Source organism: Caretta caretta, chromosome 11 (genome assembly GCF_965140235.1).
Source record: "Caretta caretta isolate rCarCar2 chromosome 11, rCarCar1.hap1, whole genome shotgun sequence".
Lineage (NCBI taxonomy): Eukaryota > Metazoa > Chordata > Testudines > Cheloniidae > Caretta > Caretta caretta.
In genome coordinates, this window is record NC_134216.1 from 65430703 (window position 1) to 65442830 (window position 12128).

At 40.6% G+C, this 12128-nt stretch overlaps 1 protein-coding gene across 3 annotated transcripts in view; it reads right to left on the reverse strand.

Moving 5' to 3' along the window:
- Positions 1–12128, reverse strand: part of KANSL1L (KAT8 regulatory NSL complex subunit 1 like) — a 97607-nt gene that overhangs the window by 58888 nt on the left and 26591 nt on the right. For all 3 annotated transcript variants that reach the window (XR_012664454.1, XR_012664455.1, XM_048868492.2), the window contains exons 3-5: positions 7562–7703; positions 3248–3445; positions 1994–2115 (exon numbers count right to left, since the gene is read on the reverse strand). Coding sequence is in view for 1 of the 3 variants with exons in the window: in XM_048868492.2 (XP_048724449.1) it covers positions 1994–2115; positions 3248–3445; positions 7562–7703 (462 nt within the window). In the remaining 2 variants the exon portion in view is untranslated. The remainder of the gene's footprint in view (positions 1–1993; positions 2116–3247; positions 3446–7561; positions 7704–12128) is intronic.

Sequence of the window (12128 nt, forward strand, 5' to 3'; positions counted from 1 at the left end):
TATCTACATTGCAGAGGGGAGTGATCCTTCCAGCCCAGGTAGACAGACTTGAGCTCCAGCCTGGGCCACAACGGCCACACTACTAGAGTGAGTCTGCCTACCTGGGCTGGGCGGCTTGCTGACAGCTGCAATGTAGACACACCCTAGGTGGACCTACCAATCAAACCCTCCTGCACCCAACGGAGCTCACAGGGGTTGCAGAAGCTGCTGCAGCAAAGCTCTGCTACCACTCTGTCACTGGCAAAAGCCTTGGTTCAGGGCAGAACATTTTCCCCTCTATGAATTAAAAGTCAATCCGACCAACACAAGTGGCTTGGGTAGGAGACAGGAATTCAGAAGCTCCAATGTTTGCTTTTCAAATGTGTTCAATTTAGTTTGTATGGACTGCTCTCTACCAGTAGTACTTCACTGCTTTGCAGCCCTCTCATTCTACCCTCTACCCTCTGAAAAGTGTAAATGCTTCTCCAGAAAACAATGCCTGCTTCCATGCTCCACAGATGACCGCTATTACACAGAGTTGGAAGGCGGTGAAAACAGAACTCACTGTTTTGAAAAACACTCCAAATCTACTGTGTCAGTGATTCATTTATTTAGATTGATAAAACAAGAGACACTTGTATGAACACTGTATGTGCCTCCAACAAATACAAGAAACACAAACCCTATAACATAGTTCTACTAAAAATCAGACAGCACAAATAAACCAAATTCCCCCTTCCGCTGTATATCACCCTCCACAATATTTCCCTTTTCACTTTCTATTTCAAACCTCAGTTAAACATGTTGAAAGTTTCTTACATTACTAGCAAACAATAAAAACCTAGGAACCCTACAGCAAGTACATGACAGTGTCCCTCCACCCCCACACAGACACACACAAGTTTACATCTTTTAGGCTAAGACATGACAGCAAGACTATACTAGAAGAGTAGTGTACAGCAGAAGGCAAGGAATTTCTCCTCCCTCCCCCGCAAGTATAGTTTAATATTTGACACATCTCATTCTAAAAAGATAGTTCTGAAAATATTTCTAGAAATAAATTTGTTTAAACAAATCAAAGATAATTTCTGAAATCACAATATTATGGTTAAGGCACAGGACCAGGAGTCCGGAGACTTGTCTTCTGCTCCAAACTTTGCCATAAACACCCTCTGTGACTTTAGCGGAGTCACAAGGGGACTGATTTTCCACAGATGGCAAGTATTCTCTTCTCCCACTGATATCAACAGCAGTTGTGGGTACTCAGCAGCTCTGCAAAAGCAGACTACTAATTTCTCAAGATCACACACCCTCTGTGCTTACATTTTTTTTTTTTGTAAAATAAGGATAGTACTTATCTCAATTTTGTTTTGAAGCTAATGTTTATTAGTACAGTATTTTAAGAGCTTTGAACAAAAGATACAACTTCTAAACAAGTGCAAAATGGCATCACTGACAAACATTTGTCTGCTATTCATTTCACAAAGTAATATGCTATAATTATGCAGGAAAGTAAATTATCAAAAAGATAAATCAATCACTGAATGTTTGCAATATATAATTATGATACCTTAATATTTTTTCTTATTAAAGAAGTGTTTTCATTGTTAACAAAGGAAAGTCATCACATAAAACAGGACTGTTTTCAGACAACATACTCCAAAGTCTAATCAATTACGTCATTGTCCTCAGAAGATTTCATTCTGGCACAATAAATATAATTTTAAGTCTGCAATAATGAATGATCATACCTACTGTGTTATTTTTACCCCACTTCACAGATGTGTTTGTCATATGAAGATTTCACATGTGTGTAATAGTCTGTGGAATTTATGGCAACCTCAGGAACAAAGCTGCTACCTTTAATTAAGTTCAGAAGCAAAAGTTCTCTCCTTTTTATATTTACTACTGTAAAATTACTAGTTTTACTGATTTAACATTACAAAAAAAACTGCTGAGGTTACAGTACTAGCCTGTTCTCAAGAAACAAAAATTACATCACACGGTCACCTACCTGAGAGATATGCCATTGACCAGTTGTTTCTGCTTACAGGACTTGGAAGAGAGAGGAGAGGACGTGGGGGACAGATTGAGTGGAGCAATCAGATTATTGATGATTTCACTCAGCTGAGCACTCTGAAAAACACAGTAGCCGAACTTTTCATTCACACAAAGCATCAATCTAAAAAGTGTCCCCCCACCCCCCATTTAGTATTCTTGATCTAGTTTTCTCCATGATGAACAAGTAAACACAAGATCTCTGTACATATAAAAAATGCTATGCTTGTTATTTCACAAGTTTTATTTTGAACTTTAAAAAACAATACATTATGTTTGTTAGATTCTTGCTGAACCACTGCCAAGGACACAGTTTAGATATTTTTAGAGCAATATATTTAAGAAAAAAAACCCCTTAAATCTGAACTTTTAAGTAACCTGCTTTGCAAAGAACTGCATGTTGAATGCTCCAAGTAAGCAAGTTAAGATGGGACATTCTAAAAAATACCCTCCAGTTTACTTTGTGTTTTATTGTTTCCTCTTTCACAGTAAACAGGAGAGGAAACATTTTAAAAATAGGAAAATGTTACCATAAAAAGTCACAAAAAGTTGGCAGGGGCAGTATGGAGCAGGTGTAGTACCTGAAACGACTTTTATCTCCCTTTTAAAAAGTGTTCTAGTTTTCCCAGTGATGTATCTAAATGTATGATCAATCTTATATTTTCTTTGTTTGACATAATAAAAAGGCAAGTTTTACTCCACATTATCCTAACAAGTTTCCTACAGTTGGTTCACCAACATGTTCCCCTTATATACTTTGGCCCTATATTTGTTGAGGAGAGAAGGTGAGCAAAGGTTTGGTTTTTTTAAATGTAATGTACTTTCACAGAAAAGTTGCACTCATTTACAGGACTATAATTCTGTGAAATGAGAAACAGTAGCAAAAATGCACTAAACTAAATTGTTAAGGACAAGAAGTTACATGGGGAACTGTTAGAGCTATTGTGCAGAAACCTGATGTTTATTTCTCTGAAGCAAGAGATGGCCACTTTGATTAAATCAAAACAGAATTATAGACACTTCAGTAATGAAAAGTTAATTTGTAAACCTAGTGACCAATTTATTTATTTAAGATCTTAAATTCATCAGCAGCCACTGTTAGGAATGTGAAATATCTTTACGGTTCTGTGAATAAATACCACGTAGCTTGCCCTAATTCTGTAATAGGTCACTTGGCTCCATTTGACACTCAGTTCTTATTTTACTTTACCTGTTTTTCTATGTTTCGTAGAAGTAAAGTAGGGCTGCTTGGTGACATTTCAAAATCGTGTTCCGGCAAAGAATCCTGTCTCTCAAGAGTAGCTTGAGAATTCCCCGTGGTGTTTAATAAAGCTTCTGGGTTTGTCAATTGTGTTTGCTTCTTCAAAATGTCTTTTGGAAGTGGGAATTCTTCTAAGATCACCATCCCCTAGACAACAGCAATTGAAAACAGTTGGTGGACAACAAATTAACCTTCCTAAATCATTTTCAAGTGGCAGTCAACCTGGAACATACCTCTTAAGTCCACAGCAACTCTTTGGAACAGTTTTGAGTATGCCCAGTACATGCAACATGTAAATAATACTAAATGCATTTAAGCAATAGCAAAGCTGTAACATTCATTTTTTTCCTTAGCAGCACTAAACCTACGTGTCATAGGACTGTCTCAGAGCCTGTGCCAAAATTTAAATTAGAAATCCATACTTGATTATATCAAGTATGTGATCCTTTGCCTGATGTTTTAAGATGATTTCCTCTTTATAGGAAAAAAAAAACCCAGCCTTTGATTTCCAAGTTAGTTAACATCTTTACAGCTCAGAGGTTTACTCTGGAAGTCCTTAAAATGTTCCCTTCTCCCACCACTGCTGCCACCCACGCAAAATGTCAAGGTTTCTCTCTCTAATCCATCAAAGTATAAAACAACACAAACAGCCTTTCACCATAATTCAAGATAAATTGTTTTTTTGGAGTTATGCACTTTCTTGGTTTTGTATTTATGGAGGCAACAATCCTATATAAAATATTTTTCTACGAAGCCCATTGTTCTTCAAGGGCATCTGCAGGAATAAAATAGCCTCAATGTATTTTTGCAGTATCTCATCTGGAGTATAAATACCTTAAAGAGATAAATATCACCGTTCATAGTAATGAACACCAGATGTTTTAAAAAAAACAAAAACAAAAAACATTTTACTTTGTTCTCCAGTTACAAAAATAAAGTGTCAAAAGCATTCAAATCCATTTCCTAAAATAAGACACTGCAAAGTCAAAGACATTATTGCAAAAAGTAAAATAAAACGATAACCAAAACAGAGCTTTGAGACAACCAAACCTATTTCCTCAACTGGTCATGCTAAATGGCCATTAGTCTGAACTTATGTGTTTCTTTTCCATTTAGCAAAGCCTACAGAAACTTGGAATTTGATGGCATTAGCTGGGAGTGTAAATCTGGTACTTACAGCTATCCAGATATAAATCAGAGCTACTATTCAGTGATGAAAGAATGGGATCTTCCCACTTCATCTTCTCATGTTTTGGTTTCTAGTGAGTGCGCTCACTTAAAAGTTATGGAGGGTGAAGGAATGGTATCGTGTGGAACTCAATCAAGATGCTTCTATAACTTCTAATACCCAATAGGAAGATGGTCTCTGCCTTTGCTGAGGCTCCTGTGATGCTTCCATGTTTATGGTTTTATTGGATGGTCCTCCCCAACATCACACTGACACCGTGAGTCCTGCCTCAGTGGCAACTAGCCCTACAATCTGGAATTAGGATTATTTTTTGAGAAGGAAAACTCGGAGGGACATAAGCAACATGAACATGCCCTCATCTTCTCGATTCTGTCCACTGTTTCCACTGTTCAAACTAAACAGCAAGTTGTGTACCCAAGAGCAAAGTTAAAAACTGAAGAACTGCTGCAGAGAACCTAGGCGTGGTAACCTACATGTCCACCGAACGGAAACGTTTACAGACATACTGGCCTTACATCAGGCTGGTTCTGGTTTCTCTGTGCTAATTATCAGGAGAAGCTCCAGGTGTGACTAAAGTTTATCCCAAACATAAGTGTACTTGATATGATAATTTGTGGTCCACACAGCCAGAGCAGCTGAAAACGAGGCCTTGTGACCAGGGAAATCCAGTTTCTTCTAATCCTTCTCTTAGGTCAAAAGGAAGGATCTGCCAGCCTTGAATCTCTCTAATGCAAGCTGACAGACTCAGCAGACCTTGGTTCGGGGTGGATGAAAAAGAAAATTCAAATCCTTTTCATTGCCCTTTGTAAAGGTAATCATGTCTCTTTGCCATTCACATCAACAAAAGACTTTTAGAACAAGAGAAAAATACATAGTTTGAGCCCACTTTGATATTTGCTATGGCAATCTTCCACTTCATTTTCTAGTATGTAGCTTATTTATTACTTGTTTTGTGTGGGTACTCAAAAAGGCACAAAGCATGATTTGGTTGTAGCAGATACTCTGCAAACCAAAAGGAAGACACACAATCCCTGCCCTGAAGAATTTACAGTCTAAACACAACATTCAAAGAGTAGAAGAAAGGGAAAGAACACACAAGCCACATGACGCAGGCAAAAGTCAATTTTTTAGAAACTGTTTTTCACTGGAGTTTTTTTAATGAATATATTACACAACTGGAGTGGGGGGTGGGGGAAAGAAGAAATGAAAGGAGTTAACAGAAACAAGAGACTTTAAAAAAGGGAGGAAGGGACAAGAGACATTAACACGGGAGGGTTAGGAGAAACAAAAAGGAAAGGGGAAGAGGAATGGAGAGAAGGCAGGAGGGTAAGGAGAGGAGGCTGGCCTGTAGCCAGGGAGACTGTAAGCAGAAATAGTTGGAAAATGGAAGTGAGAGTTGCCACAGAAAAATACAATAAAAAGGATTTTATTTTTTTTTAAACCAACCAAAAAAACAACAAGAGAGAGAACCTGAAAACAAAAGCATTTAGTTTTGGCAACAAAGCAGTTTTTGGTTTTCTGCTGACTTTTTCTGTGTGACTATTTTCCAATTAGAAGAGTCTCTCGGCTCCCTAGAGCCCTGCAGTTCCTCCTCTGAATCCATAAGGGTAGGGAAGAGGGACTGCGTCTTGCCTGGTACCCCTGGATGACAACAGAGTGGGATCTCCCCCATACCACTCTAGTTTAGTGTTCTAGATGTTTCACCTTCCCCAAACGTTGTAAACGCACATTTGTTTCATATTTTAAAAAACCCCAAATCTTAAAATTTAGAATTAAAAATTTAGCATTAGAATGTGTGTGTTAAGTGTACTATCTGCCAGCCAGGAGACCAAAAAGAAAGAGGTTGTCAATCAGCTTTCATGCCTTTTCATAGCTACTGCCTTGGTACAATATTCAAACTATACAAATCAAGTCCCAAATTATTTTAAAAACTGAAACAGGATAAACAATCTAAATGGTAAAGCAAACAGATATTGACATGCACTAAGTGATATAAAGCCAAATACTGAACAACACTGTTGATAAAAGGGGATGAAAAACTGCGCGCGCACGCACACACATGGATGTTGTAACTAAAAATATAGGACCAAATCTTCCCCTCCGCTTGCAGGAGCAAAGAGAAATTCCAATCTGAGACCACCGACCCAGACGTGAGGGAGGAAGTGTTACTTCCGCAGCATTATCCTCTGGGAAGGGATGGGGCTGGGACACATGGCAACATACAGTACCTCCTACCACTAAGGAAATACATGATTAAGAATACTGGCTCTTAGTCACTGCCATGTTGTATATTTCTTCCCAAACCCCACAGTCATGCTGACAGGCGTGGGGTCTGAAGAGGTGCCCCAAGAATCAGTGCAGAGACAGAGGACATCCATAGAGGCACTACATGAATTTCAAGAGTTCCACGAGTGGACCTCCTTGATAGTTCCACAGATGGAGAGGGGCAAGGCAAGCCCTAGAAACTCTTTCCACCACCACCACAACAGGAACAATTAGTGAGAAGGAACTTGCCAAGTTTTTGGCTTCCTATGCAGGGAATGAGTTGGCTGGCCTACAGAACTGAAGTGCTAAGAATAGCATGATTTAGCATAACATTCCTGAAATATTATCAGAGTTTAGCAACCTTGAATTCCTTACTTTTTATTTCAAACCTGTACAAACAAAACAGTTGGTATCATACTGTAATTCTAATTCTAACTAGCATTTGACATATTCAAAGCACTGTACAAACATTAACTTATTAGTCCTCAAAATATTTTTGTATAGTAGGCACAAAAAATTACTGGTTTTTTTTTTTATAGATCGGGAAACTAAAGTCATTTCCGTAAAGCCACAGTGAATCAGTGACAGAGCAGGGATTGGAACTCAGGAGTCCCTGACTCCCAACCCTGTGCTCATGCCCTCTAGATCACCATGCTTCTTGTTTCAGACATCTTCTCATTAACCTCTGTAATTCTTTGCAATACTTTGCCTGGATACCAGAACTGTTTAAAAAAGAAAAAAAGAAAAATTACTGGAGACACTGTACATGGATTATTTGAAAAGCCTACTTATGAGCACACAGACAATACCTTGGTGGCACGTATCTGCCTGTGAAGGTCAGTTAGTTGTTGGATTTTGTATTCTAACTCCGAAATCTGGGCTTGAAGCCATGTCCAACGGCAGCCAACTTTAGCTCGGTCTACAAGCCACTTCCATTCAGAACTATAGTTGCTGTGAAGATGAAGAAATACTGGTTAGTCCAAGAATAAAGACAAGCACATTTTAACAAATGTACTTTCAACTGCTGCAAGCATCTCACTTGCCTTCAGAGGACATCTAATTAGGATAACACAATTACAACATCAACATCTCATTTCCTTAATTAAGAACTGGTACAAGTTTTTTGCACCCAATGTTATATTCATCATTCAATAGATATTGCAACTTTCCTATAAAAAGCTGTTTTTCTCTGATATATTCCAAAGCCAAAAGCAAGTGTAACTACTGAACTAGATCAGTTAAAGCAAGTTACAGATTTTAAAAGAATTCCAATAAAACTACTAGCAAAACCCCAAACACTTCTATTTCTGTCAAGTCATACTGAGGACTTCCACAAGCCTCCATAGATATCATCTCACTGACAATTCTATTCTAATAAGGCACGACTCAACAGTTAGCAATTATATATGTCATGCTACTCAAAGCTGTAACTGTACAGTAGATTAGGTTTATTTTATTTTTTTAACCAATTTTATGAGCACAATTACAGATTTGTGTGATTCAGCTGTTAGGTTTTAAAAAATTCCTCTCCTGGACTGTTAAATTACCTACTTGTACAATGTGATATGTATCTGTTTATTTTATGTAATGACTAGTAGAGTTCTAAATAGACCTCTTGATATTATTAAGCCACGTTCATCCCTAGTGTCAATGAATTTTGGTCAACGTGCCTATTAAGTAAATAGATCACATATGGTACTTCACCCCTCAAAGAGTTATTTTAACATTCAAATGTATTTGAGCCACAGTGTCACAAAAAGCAGTATTTCAACACGTAACTTCTGTAGCACTCTGTGCCTCAAAGCAACACCCTGGAACCTCCACATTCACCACTGTCATATAATTATGATATGTTTTCTACAAAGTATGCCTTGTGATGTATAATTTTAAGAGTCTTGATCTGCTGAACATTCATATCCTGTTGGATTGCACATGTTATCACTGTATGTGAAGTTATGATGTTTTGCTATGTCTGTGTTACTGAAATATGTCAGGAGGTTGGGAATACCCACAACCAGCCTTTTAGGTATAACAATGGAGGAGCCAGATACGCTGATGGCCCACTTAAGGGAATCCACACTCCCCAGGACTATCCCAGGAACTTTATATGGAGACTTCTCAGTGATAGCACATAGGCAATGGAGGCAGCTTGACCCATATCATAGCAAAGGCTCTTTCCAGGAAGTTGAAAGAAACTATAAAAGAGGGCAAGTAACTTCACCACTTGGCCTCACTCCCCCCACAACTGAACACCTGGAAACATGTCTGGAGGACGAAGACTTTGAACTGGGGAGGTGACCCAGGCTGCAGGAGAATTCCAGCCTGTGTACCTAAGATCTGTAACCTGTTTGTACTATCAGGGTGAGACCCTGCCTGATTCAAATCCTGTTTAGTTTACAGAACTTGGAAAAATCCTCTTCACCAAGATCAACAACACAGAACACGAGAGAAAGTGCCTACACAGCTGGAAAGAGGAAGAATGAGCCAGAGTTAGTCTTATGTCACTTATATGGTATGAAGACAGCATGCCAGTAAAGATATCCCTGCTCAGATACCAAACCACAATGGATAAAGAAAGAGCTTGTTAAACTATGCAGTACATTATTTGATGGAAACAGGTCATTATCAGTAGTGGAGTATCTGTACCCTTATCCTTTACATTAAAAAAAGCATTTTATTATTATTATTTTGCAGTATCAGATCTTGGACTAACTATATTCACAGCCAGTTCTGCCATCAAATATGTATTTATCATTCCCTCTAAAGTCAATGTGAGTTGCATGCCCACATCTGAGAGCAGACTTTGGCCTTAGAATAGTTAGAATAGAATAGAATAGCAAACATACACTGTATTCATTTAAATTAGACTACAATATATATGCCCTTAGGACACCCTGTAAGGAAGTGTTTCCAGTGGTTAGAGTAGGCCACTGGGTATCAGGATTGACATAGTTAAAATTTGGGGGGGCGGGGGGAAAACACTTAAGACCATAATTTTGCCCAACTGTGAAAACTGAAATTGACAAAAATAGAAACAATGCTTAAAAATAAACACTGATATCCACTGAAATGATAAAAGAAAATATAAATTGAATTCTGCCAAGCCTACTTACGACGGATACGAGTAGAACACGTACAATTTATCCACTTATTCCTTTTGTGGATAAAGGACAGAAGTGAATGGGATAAAATAACCGTGAGGATGGAGTACTAGATCATTCTGTAGTATACAGCTAACAAATTAAGTCATCCCAATAAAGTGGCAAGTAGAGGATCATACTTACAGTGAAACTATAGGGCTGAAATAAGACCATGCAGGGAGACTCTGCACTCCTGTGCATACCTCTGAACTCTGCCCTGTGACTGTATATGTGCATGAGCAGGAAGAAGCTGTCTCAAGGCAGGGCCAGTGGGACCAATAACTACACAGATCCACAGAACAAAGCTCCATGAAGGAGTACAAAGCTGCTAAAAAAACCAGGAGATTATCGTAGATATTAAGGGGAGGAAGCCCCATGCTCTGGTTCTACATTGGAAAAGGGACAAGAAAGGACACAGATACTTTCTCTATGTGTCCTCACTACAAAGCCTGTTTACTCAGTTTCTGTGCTGGCGATGAGAATTGGGCCCTATCCTCATATACTTACAGACAGTAAAACCAAGTGTGTTTGCCTCGGTACAACCCAAGACCATTAGCAACGTTACATTTTCAGGATTCTCCACTTTTCAGTATGCTAGAAAGGTGAAATATTACTCTTACCAAAGCTGAAACAGAGAGTAAATTATGTTTTAAAATGTGTTAAAATGATTAAGCCAACATAAGAACAGCCACACTGGGTCAGACCAAAGGTCCATCTAGCCCAGGGGTCTCAAACTCAAATGACCACAAGGGACAACATGAGGACGAGTACATTGGCCCGAGGGTCGCATCACTGACCCCCCTGCCCCCGCCTCACCCCCACCCCACCCCTTCCATGAGGCCCTGCCCCACCTCTTCCCACCCCTTCCCTGAAATCCCCACCCCAACTCCACCCCCTCCCTGCCCCCAGGGGGTGCAGGAGGGGTGCAGGGTGCGGCAGGAGGCTCAGGGCAGGGGGTCCGGGTGCAGGAGGGCTGTGGGGTGCGGCAGGGGGCTCAGGGCAAGGGGTCGGGGTGTGGGGTGCAGCTGAGGGTCGGGGTGCAGGAGAGGTGCGGCGGGGGCTCAAGGCAGGGGGTCTTGAAGGGTGCGGGGTACAACAGGGGGCTCAGGGCAGGGGGTTGGGGTGCAGAAGGTGCTCCCTGCCTGCCTGCCCTACCCCCACGCCACTCCGTTAAGTGGCCGGAACCTGGGGCAGGGGGGCCACAGGGGCCTGTGTGTTGCCCTGGCCCCGCCTCCAAGCACCGCCTTCTGCAGGACCCATTGGCTGGGAATGGGGAACCGTGGCCAATGGGAGCTTTGGGGGAGGTACCTGGAGGTGCGGTCAGAGCCACACACAGACCCTGTGGCCCCCCGCCCCAGGTCCCAGCTGCTTCCCAGAGCAGCCAGGAGGCAGGGCAGGAAGGCAGACGGGGAGCCTGCCCTGACCCCACTGCGCACCGGGCCGGGCCAGAGCCGCTCTAGGTAAACGCTGGGGGGCCACACAAAATAACCCCCGTGTGTTTGAGACCCCTGATCTAGCCCATCAACCTGCCTTCCAACAGTGGCAAATGCCAGGTGCCGCAGAAGGAATGAACAGAACAGGCAATCATCAAGTGATCCATCCCAGCGCCCATTCCCAGCTTCTGGCAAACAGCCAGGATGGGCAGGGATGATGTCCCTACCTCTAATAGCCATTGATGGACCTATCCTCCATGAATTTATCTAATTCTTTTTTAACCCTGTTATAAGTCTTGGCCTTCACAACATTCTCTGCCAAGGAGTTCCACAGGTTGGCACTGTGTTGTGTGAAAAAAAATTTCCCTTTGTTTGTTTTAAACCTGCTGTCTATTAATTTCATTTGGTGGCCCCTAGTTCTTGTGTTATGAGAAGGAGTAAATAACACTTCCTTATTTACTTTCTCCACACCAGTCATGATTTTATAGACCTGTCATATCCTCCCTTAATTGTCTCTTTTCCAAGTTGAAAAGTCCCAGGCTTATTAATCTCTCCTCATATGGCAGCCGTTTCATACCCCTAATAATTGCTGTTGCCCTTTTCTGAACCTTTTCCAATTGCAATATATCTTTTCTGAGATGGGGCAACCACATCTGCACGAGTATTCAAGATGTGGGCATACCATGGATTTATATAGAGGCAATATGATATTTTCTGTCTTATTATCTATCCCAACGCACCACTTAGAGCAGAATCGCTGCTTTTACCCTAGAGTATGAGAATTGTAACTAATAGAGTTACAC